General features: G+C 38.5%; 1 protein-coding gene across 1 annotated transcript in view; it reads right to left on the bottom strand.

Annotated features, from left to right (window-relative positions):
* Positions 1–4,737: 4,737 nt before the first annotated feature.
* PECR (peroxisomal trans-2-enoyl-CoA reductase) overlaps positions 4,738–19,236 on the bottom strand; it is a 17,949-nt gene continuing 3,450 nt past the window's right edge. Inside the window, exons 3-8 of the mRNA XM_027636520.1 lie at positions 12,726–12,891; positions 11,977–12,058; positions 9,685–9,781; positions 7,390–7,500; positions 6,695–6,806; positions 4,738–6,572 (exon numbers count right to left, since the gene is read on the bottom strand). Coding sequence (XP_027492321.1) covers positions 6,484–6,572; positions 6,695–6,806; positions 7,390–7,500; positions 9,685–9,781; positions 11,977–12,058; positions 12,726–12,891 — 657 coding nt within the window. The 3' untranslated portion in view covers positions 4,738–6,483. The remainder of the gene's footprint in view (positions 6,573–6,694; positions 6,807–7,389; positions 7,501–9,684; positions 9,782–11,976; positions 12,059–12,725; positions 12,892–19,236) is intronic.

The following is a 19,236-nucleotide window of genomic DNA, read 5'->3' as shown; positions in this document are numbered from 1 at the left end:
CGGGGCGCGCCCAGGGGCTGCGGAGGCGCGTGCGCGCCGGGCCCCCAGAGAGCCTCGGGTTCGAGTCCCGCCCGAGGCCGGACCCTCGGCGGCACTTACGGGCCGAGGGCAGCGGGGCCCTGCGGCTCCTGCCGCCGGTTCCAGCCAGGCGAGTCCAGTCTAAGGAAGGCCCAGCCTAGTGCAGTCCCGCAGCTGCGGGATCTGCGCCGTTCAAGGGCAGGATATGAAGGCGCCCTCCCGCACCACCATGGCCAGCGCTAACTGCGAGAAATCCCTCGCCCCTGGCAGGCCCGGAGCGGCAGCTGCCTCAGCCCCCCGGTGACGCTCTTTAGGACAATTCAGAACGGCGCTGCCGTCTTCAGGTTGCCCATTTCTCCCAGGACTGGCTGAGCCCTCTCTGCAGGAGCCACCTGCTTCCCTCAGGAAGTCAACACACGCAAGGAAGAAGGATGCTATCCCAAATTAATCAGCGAGGAAGCACTCCCTGATACGTAGCAGGACAGCTATTACTGCCACACTTCAAGTCTAAGTAGCCGATGACTGTAAATAATACCATGGCACCCTAATTACTTTTATGCAAGCTTAACAATAACCTCACAGGCATGAGCCATGTGTACGAGATGCACGAATGACCTGTGCATGTTTAGCAAACGCCCTTCTGAGACACCCTGGCAGGCGATGCGTGTTCGGAGAGCGCTGTACCGAGGCACAGCGATCTCTGATCTGTGCTGCAGCACCTGACTCCAGAGCACAGTAATCCCCGCTGATGCTGCTCACATGCTGCTTTGTGGTCATGTGCTCAGAGGTATTTAACATGTAAGACAATTAGAGGTTTATAAAGTCTGGACAAGCCCTCAAAACCTACCCAAAACAAGGTTATTTTGATCACCCTAAACAAACACGGGGAAAAAATACTGGAAGGGAAGTTTAAGCTTTACACGTCAATTTCCATTGAAATTGACACATGAAACTGAAAAATTGCACATCAAGGTCCGTAGCTCGATTGTTTCGCGATCTCCCACTGAAACAGGCTGCAGAGAATGATAAAAACAAATACTAGCATTGTTTTAAAAATCCATTGAAGAGGACGGTGCTAAAGAAAGACCAACTGATGAAGCACATTCAAGAAAGGCACAAGGCACTGAATCACACTGATTCCAGAGCCAACATGAAGGAGATATAGTCATCTCCCAAAGCTAAGACATTTTGTTCCACAGTTGGCAAAATTGTCAGCAGTGTTCATGAGACACTTGTCATGACCACGAGTCTTTAACCAGACAGTTAAAAAGGTGACCTTTTCTGCCAAATGATAGGGCCAAGAAATAAATAGAGCCAAGAAAACTGCTGATGTGTGATGCTCCTGCACCATCAAGCAAGATCAATGAGCCACAGCTGCTTACACAGCTCTGAAAACACATCCAGTGTTTCCCTTGCCTTAATGTTACAGTTCATGGCCATTTGTCAGCTTTAGCATCCTGCAAATGGATTTCACTAATGGAGGAGGGCTTAGTGAACAGTACATTTTCAAGACAAAGTTCCCTCACTTCAGAAGAAGCCAGAAAAGGTTGTGGAAAATCATCCCACATTCCTCTGCCCCTGTGGTCCTTTGTATATCTGCACAAAGCCTGCACAGCACAGAGCACTCTCACATCCCAACAGTTCTTTGCAGAGGCATCAGTACTAACGTACCATAATCCCTAAATCACAGCATCTTCAATATAAGGAACAGGATAAACAGCTAAATATTGACTTTGAGATAAAAAAATATCTATTGACACCAGGGACCAGCACTTATGACACTGGCTCACACTGAGCTCAGCCCAAACCCAGGGGCGTGTTTATAGGATCAGGTGTCATGCTACAGGGAGTAAAATAAAGCTTATAGAAACAGTGTAATTGCTGATATGGAAAATAACAGTAAAATAGCTGACAGGAGATACAATAAAGTATATCAGTTATTTATGCATTCAGTACAAACTCTGTACAGGCTACAGAAGCTGGGAGGTGTGGGGGTGGAAATTATAGGGTAAGCACATCTTAGGATAGTGTACTCAGGCAATTGACTGAAATCTGGCAGAATGGCTCTCCCTGAATTCCAGAATCAATACCTCATTGCAATAAGAGGTTCTCACCTCCTACATGTATTGCTTGAGGCTAACCAGCCCCTGTATTAGTAACACTACAGCCATAGCTTCTAAACTTCAAATGGGAACAAACCAGCCCCTTTTCATAGCCATGCCATCCTCCTCCTTTTTCTCCCAAAGTTTCTCTTCCTCCCCACCACTCATTCCTACAGCTGGCATCATATTACCACATTTTGAACTACGTCCAGAAAAGGACCTAGTTACACTAGAGATTAATTTCACGTATATTTAAGGAAATGAGGGGTTAACTGGCAAAGGAACAAGCTGCTGGAGACAGAGCAGATAAGGGAAGACAAAATGGCTTATTCTAGGAACAAAAGCAGTGTAAAGTTTGTGATGCCAGAATGTTATAACATGATCCAGTCTTTCCTCACCAGCAGGAGAGCCAACAGTATTTATAAATTTATATCCAGCTCACACGCATTGAGCAAACAGCCGCATTATTTCAGACCTTTGCTAGTCATGTCTGCTATGCTCCTCTGCCTTTCCATGACAGAAAGAAACATGTGCCTGCATCTCAGTAGTTCCACTTCCTCCCAATACAATGCACCATCACTGGAACGCAGATGCCAAGAGAGGAAGAGCAAATAGCTTGGGGAGGACAGCCCTAAACCACTGCTGGAAAATTCATAAATATATACTGCACACTCTAAGTGAGCCTGGGCAGCAGTACTGATAGTTTTGTCTGCTCCAACTCCATCACTGAAGTTTATGAAGCAATTAATTTACCTTTAGGACTCAGCCACATTCAGTAATCCTGAACACAGACACTCTTGACCTTACTAATAAGACAATTCCCCCAATGCCTGCAGCACTCAGCCATCTAACACAGGTCTGCTACTTGAGGTGGCAAGAGGAAACTGGGAGATGCTGATGAGAAGTATATGAAATTACACTATCTGGCAAAGAGCAAACTTTCTTAAAGATTATATGGGATATTCTATACAACTATTCAGAAGACTAAACATAGCCGTAAATGCTTGTTACAAGCAATGGTTGCCTTGTATTTTTTCATTTACATCTTAAGGCAGACAATGGACATTACTGCAGAATGCCACTGCATAGACTATATATTCCCTTTAGCAAACATGACAACTGTCAACCTTTAAAGAATGAAGATTTTTACACCACAGACTTCATTTTACACTAAGTAAACCCACAGAACAATCAAACTTCATTTTATGCTAAATAAGTACCCTGAATGAACAATATTCTGCTTAACACACAGAGTATCTGTAAAACATAAGGCAAGTACAGGTGACAGTTGAACTACACTGCTGTCACAAATGTAAAGTTTTATGACACATATTCAGATATAACACCAGACAGTGGAGCAAAGTAGCAGTTGATAAGCACCTATTCATCAGTCAAATGAATACCTGGTAAGGGATAGGCAGAATAGGTGCAGGTTTAGCCAGAGGTAAATATTAAAGCAACCAAAAAGAGATTTCTAACAGAATGGTAAGTGTAACTGTCATTCCAACAGGATTCTCTTTGCTTATTACAACTGCACATTGCAGCAAATGTTTAAGTTTCAGTGTTTGGTCAAGGTATTTCCTTGATTCCTCAGCCTTTTTCTTACAATTGCTTTCACCTTCCTTGTAAAATAGATAAAAGTCAAATCAAGCCCTGTTCTCTCAACTTCAGATACCCAAATCTTACACAGGTCGGGAATATTTTGCTACCACACCCATCTTTTTAACCTCTCAATGCCCTTTGATCGAGGGCTGTTGGCATAGGAAGAGCTTTGCTGCAGCTGATACTATCTGCAGCACGAACAGCAGAAACCTGAAACATTCACGCTGCCAGCTGACACAACACTGGGTTCCTGCAAGGTGCTGCAAAACTTTTAAAATAATTTTAATCTGCATAAAAATGGACCAAAGAGACAAGACTAAAATAAAACCTCTGTTCTGAGAATTAAACATTTCATGTCCTTTATGGTGCAAGAAGAAAACACAAAACCCAAACAAATACAAATAAAACAAAACCAACAAACAAACAAGAACACCTGTGATTATTGCTAAACCATTACAGCAAGGAGTTACTATCCTAATATCTAACAAACTGTGATAAGCATTTTAACACTGTGCACAGTAGGAGGAATGTTAGTAGTATTACTGGGGAAAAAAAAAAGAAAAAGAAAAAAGTGGAAAACATTCATGCCTCCCCTTCTTCTTCCGAGGATGCATTTTCTGTATTCTTACACCAGATCATTTTGAGTATATTCTCCTACTGCACTGAGCTGCAGCACTTTATGGCTCCACAAATGCTGGCTGTTTCAACTCCCAGCTAGGGAAAAAGCACATATAGCCTCTTCTAAAGCACCAGCTTTCATCTTTGTAGTACATCCATTGCTTTGCTGAAAGTTGAAGAAGGAGAGGTCAAATAAAAGGTCCTTTTATTCATCCCAAGCAGAAAGGTTTGTTATAGTTCTTACTTGTGAAGGAGTTTATTAATTGCAGAGTGAACCTATCTCCCACACAGGTGAATGCCCACCTTTCTAATATTCCATTTCCTGAGAAATATGATGCATTTCACCATCACTACATATAAAAGTCCCCTCTTTATGAATATTCACACTCCAGCATAGTTAAAGAGGAAATTCGCAAGATTAAAAATTTATTATTTCCAAGTTTATACTCAAATTCTATAGTGAACAGTTCTGGGATATAATAAAAAGTAATTTAGTTTTAGCAATTCACTTCCATCTCATATCAAATTCACAGTCCATAGAAACTCACATTCAAACAAAGAGAAAGTAAATTCCACAAGTCTGAAACACACACATTCACATTTAACCTGCTCTTCCAGAAATATGTTAAGAATGTAGAAATAATGTCTTAATAAACTAAATAATTTCATTCACTGCAATGGGCTAGACTTCTAGAGTTAGTCACCTAACAGGTGCATTTTCTTCCAGGAATTCTCTTACTGTGTACCCTAAACTAATATTTGCAATAATCAAAATATATCTTTTCACAAGAGGTTTGAAAAAAGCTGACTTTATCTCTGAACAACTTTCTCACAACTGCATAAATGACCATCCAGTTATCAAGGAAGGAGGATACACCTGAAAGAGCACATATTTAGGCTCAAACCTCTCTTCCCACCCAAAAATGGAATTCAGATTTTCATGAAAAGCAATCTACATGTACCTATGTAAGAACCCACATTTTACTGAAAAACATAAAGGTGAAACATCTTTGTAGAGTACAAGTAACTGGCAGACTCTTACATTTAGTCCAAAATTAAGTATAAAAAGTTCACTTCTATAACAGCAACTTGATTCCACAATTTTCAGTTGTTACAGCAAACACAGTCATTACTTATTTATATTTTCACTAGAGATGGCAGACATGGGAACATTTGCCTTAAAGTGAATAAGAAAAACTACAAACATAGCCTTTTCAAGTCATACATTGCAAGATTTCTGGTTCTTAAATGGCATCTCTGCATTATTCACAAATATCACATCTATTTTAAAGACACTAATGAACAAAGTTCTGTTAACACTGTAAGACAACACAGTATGGATAAAGCATTTTAACTGCTAAAAAAAGGATTACAAATCTCTCCTTTACTAGTAGAGCACACTGCAGAGAGCACTGCATTACACACCACAGATTTTGCTTCAAAATTTTGCATGTTAAATTGTTGAATCTCTACTGCTTTCCATCCAACTTTAACTGTATGTTGAAGTTTAAATTCATCTGATTATTCTATTATCAAATTTAAGTAGCAGTCAGCTCTATTATGCGATTGTATTTGCAAGCAATTCAAAACATTCCCAATACAATATGCCAATTTATTTTGAAACATTAATAACAGTATGCCACTTTATTTTAATTATTTTCAGAGAAATACTCACTGTACTTGGTCTTTAAAACCATTGTTGAGCATTCAGTGTGTGGCTGAACAGAAACAGTGTAGAGATAAGTTACCTCAATGGTTACTGATGCAACTAATAACAAGAGATTTAAATTACCTTCTCCCTAAATTGAAAGATTCCAAAACATTTCCTCTCGGCTCTCTTCACTTCAAAATAATTATTCTTTTTATTCACTTCTGGCTGGGATTCTTCATTACTTAATGCCTATGCAAATGGACAACTTGTCTTTTATACCTCCCCTTCTCAAAAGACTGAATGGAAAGTGTTTCCAGAGAAGATATTTGCTGTGTACAGTCTTTCAAGTTTTAAATATAAACTAATGAAAATCAAGGCACTCAATGTAGTTACATATGGGAAATTAAATTATTAATGAGAATTATAAACTAAAATCACAGAGTGAGATTATCATCAACTGTGCAACTGGGAACAAGGTGAAATCTCCTTCTTTTACAGCTTTGGCTTGAATTCGCCAGAAAGCAGCTTTTTCAGCATTTCAGAATTTTTTCCTTCTGGTGGTGCAGGCCATCTGTCATGATCTGAGGAGAACAAATAAAAGAACATATTTAGTTGGTTGAGAAACTAGGCATTTTACTTTTGTGTCCTCCCATTGCCCAACTTCAGTCACTTGAAGGGCATTATTTTGTAACCCATTTCTTACCAGGTATTTCTAGGCTATGGCTGTATAAACTTTGGCCACCATCCACAACCATGGTTATCCCAGTTATGAAAGAAGCAGCTGGAGATAGTAGGAAACACACTGCAGGAGAGATCTGTCAAAAGAATGACAATTTTAATCTTTCTTAGACCGCTGGGAACTGTTTATGTCAAAGAGGCTTGTAAAAACTTTTACAGGTAAGACATAGTAACATTTTCCACTCAGCAAAAACTGTAACAATCTTAAAACCATCCTCCTAGTGATAACCATCAAGCAGTTATCAGAGGAAAACCAATAAACTTTCAGCATCAAATGCTTAAAAATCAAACAAAAATGTGGACCGATCTATCAAATAAGCACATTCTTGGTAGAAGAGAGCTAAGTACTTTTAAGATACAATTTTTTTCACCTTAATATTTGTTCTTTCATTCCTTCCTCCTGGAAGTCAACTTCTTCAGGAACTAATGTCTACCATGAAACACTTCAGCTGTAAGAGGCAGCTGAATTAAATTTTCGTATATCAGTGACTACTGATTAAGTCTCCCACTTGGCATGACTACACATTACTATAAGCTTTTTTTCTTTTAAAATATTCCATCACAGTGCAGAATTAAGTCTTTTTGTTCTCCATATAATAAAATGGCTTCTAAATAGAGACACAGAAGTAGAAATATCACAAATGTTCTGAAATACATTACCTCCTCAGGAACCGCCGACCTCTTGGCAGGAACCTTTGGTATGCTCTTTAACCACATCATTACACCTTGCTCTCCATAGTTTGCAACAGCAGTTTCTGAAAACACCAGTCCCTATTTCAAAACATCATAGTGAAAATTAAGTTCTCTTGCATATGTTTAAATGGATCATTCTAAAATTGTTAAGTTGTCATCACTGATTTCCTATGGGATTAAACTACCTAAAGAGCAGCTGAATGCAAGTTTTTAAATGTAATGGAATAGTATAATTTATACAAGAAGGTAATTTGGCTGCCAGCCACTTCTCTATTCAAGCACAATACTTCTGATTATTCCAATTCTCCACTGTCACTTCAATAACTAAAAAATGGAGTATAAAGAAATTCAGAGGCTGCTTTGAAATTACAAGCATTTCATGTTAACTTACAGCAGGAAACTACAAAGCCCAAAGAACAAGTTCTCCAATGTCTTGTCATTTGTAAGAACATGAGATGGATTTATTGCGAATTATGGAAGCAGACAGATTTCAGTCAGAATTCCAACTCTCCCTACTTAGCTGCTGTAGAAACAGAAAAAGGTGACTGTGTTTGCTCTGATGATTATTCAGTCCAGTTTAGTCTTGAGAGGGAAGATGAAGGCTACAGCAATGGGAACACAGGGTTACATCCATTGGTCAGGACAGAATCTTTGGGACTGAAGTTTAAATCAAATAAAATTTGAATTCATCCACAAAGCACATACTAAGATTTCTAAGAGATCTGTATAATGCATGTGAAACTATTTTTTCCAGAATACAGGTTTCCCTCTCTCTGTATCCATTCCACACAGGTTACTCTGCTCCTCTAAAGTAGTAACAGTTTTATATTGTTACCACAAACCTGGTGTGTCCACAAAAGTGACAGAAGTATTACTGTAACTACAACATGGACTTCTGTTACCAGCATAGTAACAAAGCTAGCAAATACTTATGAAAGAGCCAAACCCCTGAAGTGTTTGCTTGTCAAAAACTTCTTTTGACATGTGCTATAATGTATAATCAGCATGATTCATTAGGTAATTAGCATGCCTGAAAAGTATATTCACATAATAATGCTGTCTTAATTACTTACTTCCCCAAGACTTGATAAATCAGAAAAAACAAATCAACAGGAAGTAGAAGCCAGTAGATGTTAATATTTAACAAGTCTCCAGATGAATTGGGTCTCACAAAGGCTACATGAAAGCCACTACCTGAATGATCATCATATATCTGCCATTAAGCATTCTCTGCTATGCCAAACAAAGTGAGCCAGATGTTTTAGGACAAGGGGCACAACAGGATATACAGACATTCTACAAAAATATTAGCAAGATCTTCCTAGGGATCACTTAAACAAATATGACACCTCACTTATGACACTCACTTACTGTGGGTAGGATAATTCCTGATTGTAGAAGTAGCTGCACAAAATTTACATTTCCTCTTTTGATTGCGAGAGAGTAAATGTGCAAAAGAAATTGTGGTTAACAGCAGATTACACAAATCACAACAGATCACACAATCTAAAAAGTTAAAGCTAGAGCTTCAATATAACCTCTGTATCTGCAGTACTATCCACTACAAAATACAGCTGCTCTTTCCATACTGCTGTTTTAAAAAACTGCTACCTGCTGCCTACTTCCTCAGAAATGTGGCAGGCATATTTTAGCTGACAGTGGTTTCCTGTCTGCATGAATTTGATAAGAAAAAAATCAGAACACACATTTTTACATATGATTTCTCTGAGAGAAGGTCCACTCCAAATACATTCTCTTTATGTCTAAAGCAAATCTAACTTAATATGTAGAACACAAAGTAAAAGGCACTGTGTTACACATGCAGAGATTTTTAAACTAACTTCATAAACACAGGTTGAAACCATCAGCACACCTGAACCTCAAACAGAAAAAGCTTCATGAACTCAGAAATAATGTATCCATCACCGAAACACAAAGCATTCAGTAATCTCATGTCAAAGCTTTGTAAAACAGGTGACCAACTCATACCAGTATCATTTCATTAAGCTACAAAAAAAACCAACCAAGAGTGCCAAGTCAAAACAGAAAGCAGAAGCAATTTTATCCCACATCCTCTGACTCATCCTCCAGAAAGTAAAAAACACTCTCGAATGACCTGAAGAACGCAGATGAGGTGATTATAAATAAATAAGTGCATAAACAATCCAAAATCAGTTACAGGTTATAGATTTTAAAATTCCTTTTGGCCTGAAAGCTTTAAGTATGAACACATATGATTGCTAAGTTTAATCATATACTTACAGGAGCAACACTGTTGATTCTTACTCCACTGTGAGCCCATTCCAGTGCTAAAGTCTTGGTCAGGTTATCCACTGCAGCTCTTGCAGCTCCCGTGTGCCTATTGAGAGAAGAAAGCAGAGGAAGCATCTGTTCCCTCAGCTAGGAGTGCCCAATATTAATTCTACTGCAGTCTCACTGGGGTAGTCAGAGTAGCTTTCTGTGGCTGGACCAACACTGAGAGACAGAGATTCTCTAGTTTGTAAGTTTGACCATAGCTTCACTGATTAAACAAGCTATGCTATGATTTCCTGTCATTGCTGGAAAATACTTACAGTCTCTCCCCCAATGTGACATGAGGTCAGCTACTCTACTGCAGAGAGAGGCTTATAAAATGTGAAACAAGGAGGTAAAGTTCAAACTGTGTAAAAACTACCTGTAGGCTGCAGAGGTAAAGCAAGACTTGGAAGGACAGTGATCTGAAAAATAGTTTAAATCTTCTGACAGACAGGATTAAAATCACTCACTATTCAAAAATTACTCTAGATGGATGGAGATAGAGACAAGAGTTCGAGTGAAGTCATACACCTTGCTGCTATAGGAAACTAGTCTGAAATGATTACAAGCTTGAACAAATGCAGACAAAAATACTGCAATAATGAATAGTAGACAGCTGGACTCATAGAAAACAAATAGAATTTGGATTCTTTAGCCTAGCAAAAAAGACTTAGAGGAGATAATGCAATAGTTTCTCAAATACCAGGGAAAGAATACAAAAAAATTGAGAAAAATGTAAGAAAACATAACTCATTTCTTTCTGATCTAAACATATGAATAACCCACAAGCACACTATGAGCAAACTTGACAAGTTTTCTGTTCAAAATTAATACTGATGGAAAACTGTATCAGGTGACTTTTGGCACGAGTGGTGGCTGGACTTGTAAAGGCAAATCTTTTTCAATAGTACATTTCTACAAAGAGAATGAATTCAGCAGGAATTTGACTTGTAAGTAGTTTTGTCTATCCACTTACATCTATGCACTTTAGTTATTTAGGAAAACTTGTCCACTGTTATTCAGAATTAGCTTTTTCTCATGGTTCAACTCTCAAATGCAGGTTCAGCACATTTGACAAGACAATTCAGCCAGATTTTACCACAGTGGAGAAACTCAAATAACTGTAGCTTCAGCACCACCCTGTGGATCTCAAAATTTATTCTGTACTGCCAAGAACAAGCTAGTGAGAAAATATTCTGCTCTTCCTTAAAACCTCTTAATTTTGAACACTTTCAATGCTGGACAAAAAGAGGTAGTGCAACACTTCCTCAAAGTTTATTTTTTTGTATTTTCTTCAATAGAAACTCAATTTCCAAGTTTAAAAAAAGAGGAAAAGGAAGTTTCAAAGAAGAAATTCAGACTTTTTTTTTCAAGAAACGGTCAACATGCAGCACATTGACAACTTCCAAATTTCCTTTGAAAAGAAAATAACTGAAACAATTAATTTCCTGAGCATTACTACCTTTCAACAAATTGGAACTTTTGTGGTAGCAAGTTTCAAATTGGAAAACTCCTGCTCACCTACATTTTGAGGGTAAAGAAATTTGAACAAATATAGTACATGTACAAGTATGGATAGGATGCTCCATTTTCATGGCTGTAATCATTTGCATCAGCATAAAACAACTACAAACATGGCAATATGTTTGTAGCCATGAGCCTTCTCCCAGTCAAGAAAGGAGCAGAGCAAATAGCATTGATTCTATTTGCATCAGAAACCTTCTCCAAGAAAGATGTCTACAAAGTGGGAGTAAAAAGAAAAACAGGAAAGACAAGCATTATGTGAGCTGAAGGACAAAGCCAAAACCTGGTAACGTACTAGAAATGTTCCTCCTACTCCCCTACTCCTGGTCCAGTTTCCATAACTCATTGCACCATCAAGATCTGTAAACTGAGCATAGAAGAGAAAAGCAACTGGTGCCAAGTTCTTGCAAAACCCTCCAGCAATTTGGAGAAAGAGCATTTCCATCCAACTAGTCCCACTAGCACACCATTTCCAATGAAAGCTTCACTGGAAAGTCTTGCTTCATAGTTTCTTACAAAACAGTTGAGAGAGACCAGAGATGCCATTTACTCTTGTAGTCCCTACTGAATTAACCCCACACATTCAGCCAAGTGATACTCTTGCTCTCTCTTGACCAAACTGCTATATCTCTATACTCTGCTGCTGCCCAGTGCACACCTTTCTGAAGTGTTTAAGAGCAACTAGTAATTCCAGGGGAAAAACACAGGAAAATGTAAAAAGAAAATATATATTACGACATTCCAGGAAACCCATTTCTCACGGCAGCAGTAATGTTGACAATGGCTCCTCCATGTTCTTGCATCCAGGCATTGTACACTGTATGAAGGAGGAAGATAACCTATAAATATCAGAAGAAATGCATACACATGAACTTGCCAATTGGAAGCCAAATTTGGAGTCCTAACTGCAATCACCTTACACATTTTCCCAAATCTGCTCTTTGTACACACTCTTGCCCAGCCAGAAGTGAGATTATGGGACAACAGGTGTAGTACAGGTAAGGCTCAATGATTGTCAAGAAGCATTTGGTGGAAATCAAGATTTCATGTTTTTACATTTTATGTAATTACTTTCATTTCTACATTCCAAATATTATCTGAGAATCACATGCCATACTTAAATTTAAGCTTAAATTTATATCCCTGAAGGGGAGAAGTATTTTCCTGTGTTACACACAGTGCATACAGGCCCCAGAAGTTAAGTGGTTTTCCTATAGTCTTTTAAGTGAGTATCCAAGACAACTGTCTCCCCAAACCTGGCCTTAACCAGAAGATCATACTTGCCTGAATGTATCTTTGTATATATGAACAAATGTTATGTACCATTTAATGCAAAGCTTTGGATGAGATTCATGAAAACAAATACCCACTGTCAAATAAGTGTGTAGAAAAAAGAAGGCAGGGAAATATTTCTTGTCTTCTGGTATTGCAGTAAAAAAAGAGAACAAATAACCAAAAAAAATAGCTTAATGTTCAGACCTTACCTGCTTTGCAGCAATAGAAGGTCCCTGTTAGATTTGTCTCTATCACAGCATTCCAGCCTTTTGCACGGATGGCTTCAGAAGGACTTGCAAATTGGCCCCCTCCATTATTCACCAGGAAGTCAATCTTCCCATGCAGACTCAGTGTAGACTTCACCAAAGCTTCTACCTGAAATAATATTTGTTAGTGTGGTATGCTGATTAATCCCTGTACCCAATTTCATTCTCAGTATTTTCTCTCTCATATCTTCTTCACAGAACAAGAGGAGGTCTGGCCTTCAAAGAGGCTGTAAGATTCTTATGACAGGTTTGGTCAGCCAAGAAGGACTGGGCTGTGTCCATGTTTATTTAGGAAATCTTGCTGGTATAATGCAAGTGCTACACAAAATACCAGCACCGAAAGAAGAAGGGGATTTATGCTGCTGACAATTTGTATAGCCAAACACACACACAGAAGCCTGCTACGTAAGTCCTACTAAGAATCCTCTGACATTTTTCAAAAGGGCAGGGGTGTTCACATCACATGCTGGAAGAGCTCCATACAGTGTAACTACTGCTTTTTTATTTGGCCAGTATATCTGAGCATTTTAAATAGAAAATCTAAGTCATCTTGTGGAGTTTTAACATCCTTACCTTAATGTTTTGTACATTCAGTAAAACTATGACATATGAGTTGGCAACAGCCAATCTTCTTACACAGACCAAGAAGGTTAGTTACCCTACAAAACATGAACTCTAAAAATGCTAGAAATACAAGTTGTCTTCTTTAGCAAAAATATTATTACAAGATAGTAATAAGAACTCCATAGCAACTAAGAAATAATTTAACCTTTATCTCAAGAAATAGGAAATGGGACAACATGACTGTTTCCTGCTTACATCATCAATCATAACTAGATACCATGCATCAGTTTTTCCTACTCAAGCATACATGAAATTACTACCATCTGTGGTTAAATAAAACACAGACCAAAACACCACCAGAAAAATAAACAGTTGCAGTGATGCTGCTGCTCAAACAGATTGGACTAGGGGAAGGATATCAATCAGCCTTTCTCAGCATATAGTAAACAGAAGAAAACGTCAGAAAAAAAAGAGTAAGCAATGCGTGATGGGTATCTCACCATGTCAGCAACTCAGTCTCACAAATAGCTTCCTTATATCTTTTGTTGCTAACAGTTTGGGATTGATTTAACAGGATAGTATGGATCCTGTAAGGATGCACCTCTCTGAAAAAAAAAACGTAAACAAACACAGAGTGACTGAAGCCTGGCTGAAAAACTAATGCCTGCTGAGAAAGAAGGCCTCAAGAAAATAATTTTGATACTTAAACCACCATCTTTAAATTCTGAATGTCATCTTATTCCTAATATTGGTCACTGCACCTTGAGGTGCATTTCTGAGGGGAAAAAACCCTAGAAAACCAAAACATCTGTGACAGTTGTGACACACTGGATTATTATACTAATTACAGGCTCAGACCACCTGAAGTGTGTGTTTGGGGGGAAGGGACTGTTTGGATTTCATGAAGGTGAAGTGATGCCCTGCTCCATACCCCATGCTTGTTGAACCATATTCTCAGGGGGAAAAAAATAAATAAAAAACAACAACAAACACATATTGATTCTGTTTCTGAAAACCAGAAGTGGCCAGCAGGGTCTCCAGTGACAGCTCAGGTGGCTCCAACTGTAGCAATTTTCACAATGTCTTCTGTGCTGTAGAGGAAGCATTGTTGCCCTCACCACCCAGTAAACATAGTGATAGCAGCCACCAGCAAAGAGAAGAGGAGGGTCTGGTAGAACACATTTAAATCACAGCAAGAACTCAAGAAGATTCTTTTCTAATCCTATAATTTCAAAATCCACTTAGAAAAGTTACTAAAGACTCTCTTTGTAAGCAAAGCAAAGCCTCATGAGGTAGAGCATGTGTAGGACATTCTTCTGAAAAAGACTGAAAACAGCAAAATCAGGCATTTCTGACAAAACCAGAAGACTGGAGATCTTCAATAAGGGACATTTGTGTGTGACTGCAACTCAAAAGTATTATGCAGTAGCACACTTTCACAGATAACCGAGATGACAGTACTTGGACAAATGTCCACAAGGATTCACAGGTCACCCTGAACTTAAGTAAAATTCACAGGCAAACAGCCCACTACAGAGTGTTAGAGATTTGCTATTTGGGAACTAGAACTAGTAGGCATTCTGGCACAGTGGTAACAGGCATTTTTACTTCATGTTATTGCTGTGTTATTTAAAAGTACAACAACAAGAATCTCTTACCCACAACACCTCACCAAGCCACAGTCTTCCACTAGAGGCTTCACACAGACAGGCACTAAGTATTTATAAACCAACTGAGCCTATGCTAAGCTACAGCTTTATTGGAAAAGAAAAGCCACTAGTGAACTCAGACACAAAGTATGTGCTAAGTAGTACTGTCTGGAGTCTGTCTGAAGGACTCCTGTTTGTCAGATGTCCAAGTGACAGGTTTTACCCTCAGGGTCTGGTCCAGCAGCAGGTGCTGTTGCTGGAGTATAAAAATTCTGTGCACAGAATTCTGAATTGTTGACTTCAAGAACAGCAGTGGCCTACCAGAAGTACAAGGTTTTATCTTCCACTTACCTAGACATGTCTTCTACTTATCTAGGTGCCAGTTAAAGAAATGTTTGTCCACAGCATATAGCAAAAATAGTAAAAAGTTCCTCATGTCTTGCCCCATCAATAGATTTGTCATACCTCAACATTTAAGACCCACAAATACTTGCTTCCCCTTCCTAACACAGGTAAATAGAAAGCTCTTTTCATAATGGAAAAGGGCTGGGGTCTCTCTCCTCTGCTCTGGCCACCGTCACATTGAGGCTGTGAAATGGATTAATTATGTCCTTGGATTTTGGACAAAGAGCTTGGTTGGAAAAGACACACACACAGCAGAGCTGTCTGGTTTGCCTCTCAGCAAGAGCAAACTGACCTGCTCTCAACACATTATGTGGGCAGTGCTAGCAAACATGCAAACAATTAAAATCACTTCAGCTTAGTAATCATTAAGAAGCAATATCTATCACTATATACATTCCAGACAACAGGATAAGGGAGAGGTGCACAACCACTCCTCCAGGATAAGGCCCTACAACGACAGAATATAGAAGCCTCAGATCCTCTTACTGCCATCCCAGAACCCCCTAGTCTTCTATTTTAAAAAATAAAAACGGGGTTTTATCCTTTACAGAACACTCAATGAAAACTAGTAAAAAGCAGCAGCAAACTCATGACAAAAATAAGCTTGACAGGTTATGCAGTGGTTGAAAATCCTCTATCAAGCAGGATTATTTCTTGCACACTAAACAAAAAGTAAGATTTGCTAGAAAGCAAGAGGGTTTCTGAGGATGAAGATTTAGAGACTTAAAAATGTGAATTAATTAAGCTATTCCCACGATACCTGCCATCAAGCTTCTGCAGCAATTAATTCACTGCACCTTCTTTGACTTTTCCTAAGCCAGAAAGAGCTCTAACAAACATATTGCACTATATGATGAGTGATGAATCTTCTAATGCTTGAATTTCACAGATTCAAACTAGAGGCATGAACTGTGTCATCTTCAAAGTAGGTCAGTTACTTTAAGATAAAAAAAATAAAGGTAAAAAAATAATAAGCTGGCAATTTGAAAGTACCTTCATCTTTCTTAAATTTCCTTTATTCAAAGTCCCTCCTTCCAGTTTCCCTGGTTATAAAATGAAAACGAGGACAGAATTCATAGAGGCCTTTAGAAAAATGCAGAACTGATGGAGAAGGAGGGATGAAAAAAAAAAAAGGCATGCTAGAGTAAGAACAGATGGCTTGTTCCTACAGGTGATCATGGTGGCTTCCTCAGTAAAAAAGATTTACTCTTAGAAAGACTTCAGTGAGATGTCAGAGAGGAAGATATACTAAATGAACTATGGAGTCCTTCAGGAAGCTTCCCGGGCTTTGTAGCTTGTGATGGATCAGTTCTGATGTCTAAGAGGGCTTGAACTCCTAAGTTTTTTTTTCCCTTGTTGAAACATTTATAATGTTTTTCTTCTGCATAAGTTCTTTGGTACCTGGTATAAGAGCTGAGAAAGAGGACGCAAAGACTCACATGGAATACTTGCAGAGGCTGTTCTCTCTACCCAACAATGCATTTCCATGATTTCTGAAGTAAATGCTCTTCACTCATACTAAGCTGAAAGCAGACAATGAGTTCTAAAGCTATTAATGTGTAGCATACAGAGCCAACACATTTGTACGGGTCTTGTTGCTTTTGTGAGAGAACCCAAAATTATATATGCCCTCTCATCCCATCTTCCACTATTAAGAGGAAGCTCTTCGTGTATTTGTGAAAATACTGAAGTGAGTTATATTACTGTGTTGCCTCTACTTAAGATTAATCTCTGAGGCTAGAAAATCCTCCACTACATCTTTTATTGATCCCTGTTTTTAAGCCTCCAAGTCCCAGGCACAAAATTTTAGGTTTAGAATGGAGCAGGTTTTGAAAGTGGATGTACAACACTCTTTGAATCAAAGTAATGTCCAAAGGTACTTTTCCTCTAGTTTCCACAAGGCAATAAAGTGCAAATTAGAAAACAGTATTCACCATTGCTGTTAGCAAATATAATAAATAAGCAATAGTAAGCAGAGGGTTGTGGAAAACTTGCCACGCTCAGTGCTGACAGTTTTCAGCAGTGTAAGTTAATGATTGTTAATTTGAGCTTATCTAGTTTCAATTTACAAACCGAAATACCTAAGTGTAAGGAAGTGCTATCCTCACTACAAATGGAAAAGCTGAAAACATGATCCACATATTTCTGGTCCAAGAGTAATTTTAGAAATTAAATAACAAGTGGCTGGGATTTAGCAATCTTTGAGAATTTCAAGCACTGAAGAACTAAAGGAGAACAGAGCCAGAAAACCAAGAGCTAAAGAACAAAAATCACAGGATATCTCTAACCAGTAAAAAAAATCTGGTCTTGGAGATGGGCATCTGGAACGGATAAATATTTGTTTAACAGGTACACAAGTTCTTATGTTAACATACAACAGAAATTGCATTCCTTACTGAAATCTTCAGCAAAGAGCTTATGAAATTTTCATAGTGATTTTTTTCTGAAAAGGACTTGAACAGAAGCAGTTGAAGAACTGAAGTGAGTCGAACTATAAAACTGGATCAATGACTGATAAATTGAAGACTGGTGCTTAATCTGCCTTATTCCTCTGAACCCTTTCTTCAATAGATACAGACCTGAAAAGACACTGGTTAAAGAGAACTTCCACTGGCAGGCGACACCCAATAGAAGCTTCACCAATATCATATGAAAAGTTCTAAGAAAGTTCTGATGTGCCTCTAAATGAACAGAGCTTAAAACTAAACTGGAAAGAGGACAATAATGTCTTTACACAGCACTATGAAGAAGGCTTTAAAAGCACATTCAAAAATTTTCAAAGCCCCTTAAGCCTGTTTTGTGAAATAGGTATTTAGCCACACTTACACAGGAAACAAAGAAGGAATGGCAGTTTAGTGGAGACTATCTCATTTCATCATCCAAGCTCTGTACCATCTCACTGGGCACTGCAGTTCCCACTAAATCATTTTTAAACTGATACAGAAATAAGACTCACATGCAGATGATTATTAAGCCTGCCAGAGTACCTTCTGCAAGAAAGAGACATGAAAAAAGGCTTAAGCCTTTTTTCTCTCTTTACCTCTTTTCTTTCCTGTAGCTTTAATCATGTAAGTTGCCCTCTGACATCTGTCATAACCTATTAGTTGCACTGCTGATGCTAATAAATACAAACCTAAAATTCACTGCTAGGTGACGTGACATACTGCACAGCCCCAGGGTTCATCTCCTTCAGGAGAGAAAGTCTGAGTACATCACTATAAATATTTTATGGTATGCACTGTTCCAGGAGAGAATAATTTTATTTTTTATTTGGTTTATGGTTACATATTAGTTTATTTCCAGAATCTTCATAGTTGCTGAAGGTCATTAATATGTAAGTTATTTAACAGAGACCTTGAGAGGTTAAGAAAAATGTAGCAATCAGTGGTTACTGGAAAATTTTCTATCTGTCTTCAATAAGTTAAAAATCCAACCTGAAGTTGGACTTTTAAATATTTAATTACGCAGATAAAAAATTAGGAGGTGCATGCAGACTTCTGAAAAACCTGGATTAAGGACTTTGGCTCTTGATCTTTCATTTTATGGAATAAGAAGAAAAAGGAAAAAAAATTAACTGAGATAGTAATAAAGCTTGCAATGAGGCTCACCTCATTCTGTAACCAAAATTTAAACATGGCTAAAATATTATAAATCTGTGGGGGTTTTTTTGGCTTTAATACAAGCTAAACTGAGAATGCATGGCACTTGTGTCAAGTCACAAGCACTGAGATCCCATGTCTTCTTGTTGGAAGGAACTATTCTGAGGTCTCCATCTTCACAAGTTTACACCCCCTCACTCTGTCACAGAAATGTGACAAACAATCACACTAAGTGGG

The sequence above is a fragment of the Corapipo altera genome, unplaced genomic scaffold (genome assembly GCF_003945725.1).
Source record: "Corapipo altera isolate COAL_440 unplaced genomic scaffold, ASM394572v1 45, whole genome shotgun sequence".
NCBI lineage: Eukaryota > Metazoa > Chordata > Aves > Passeriformes > Pipridae > Corapipo > Corapipo altera.
This window is presented reverse-complemented; position numbering and strand designations above follow the sequence as displayed.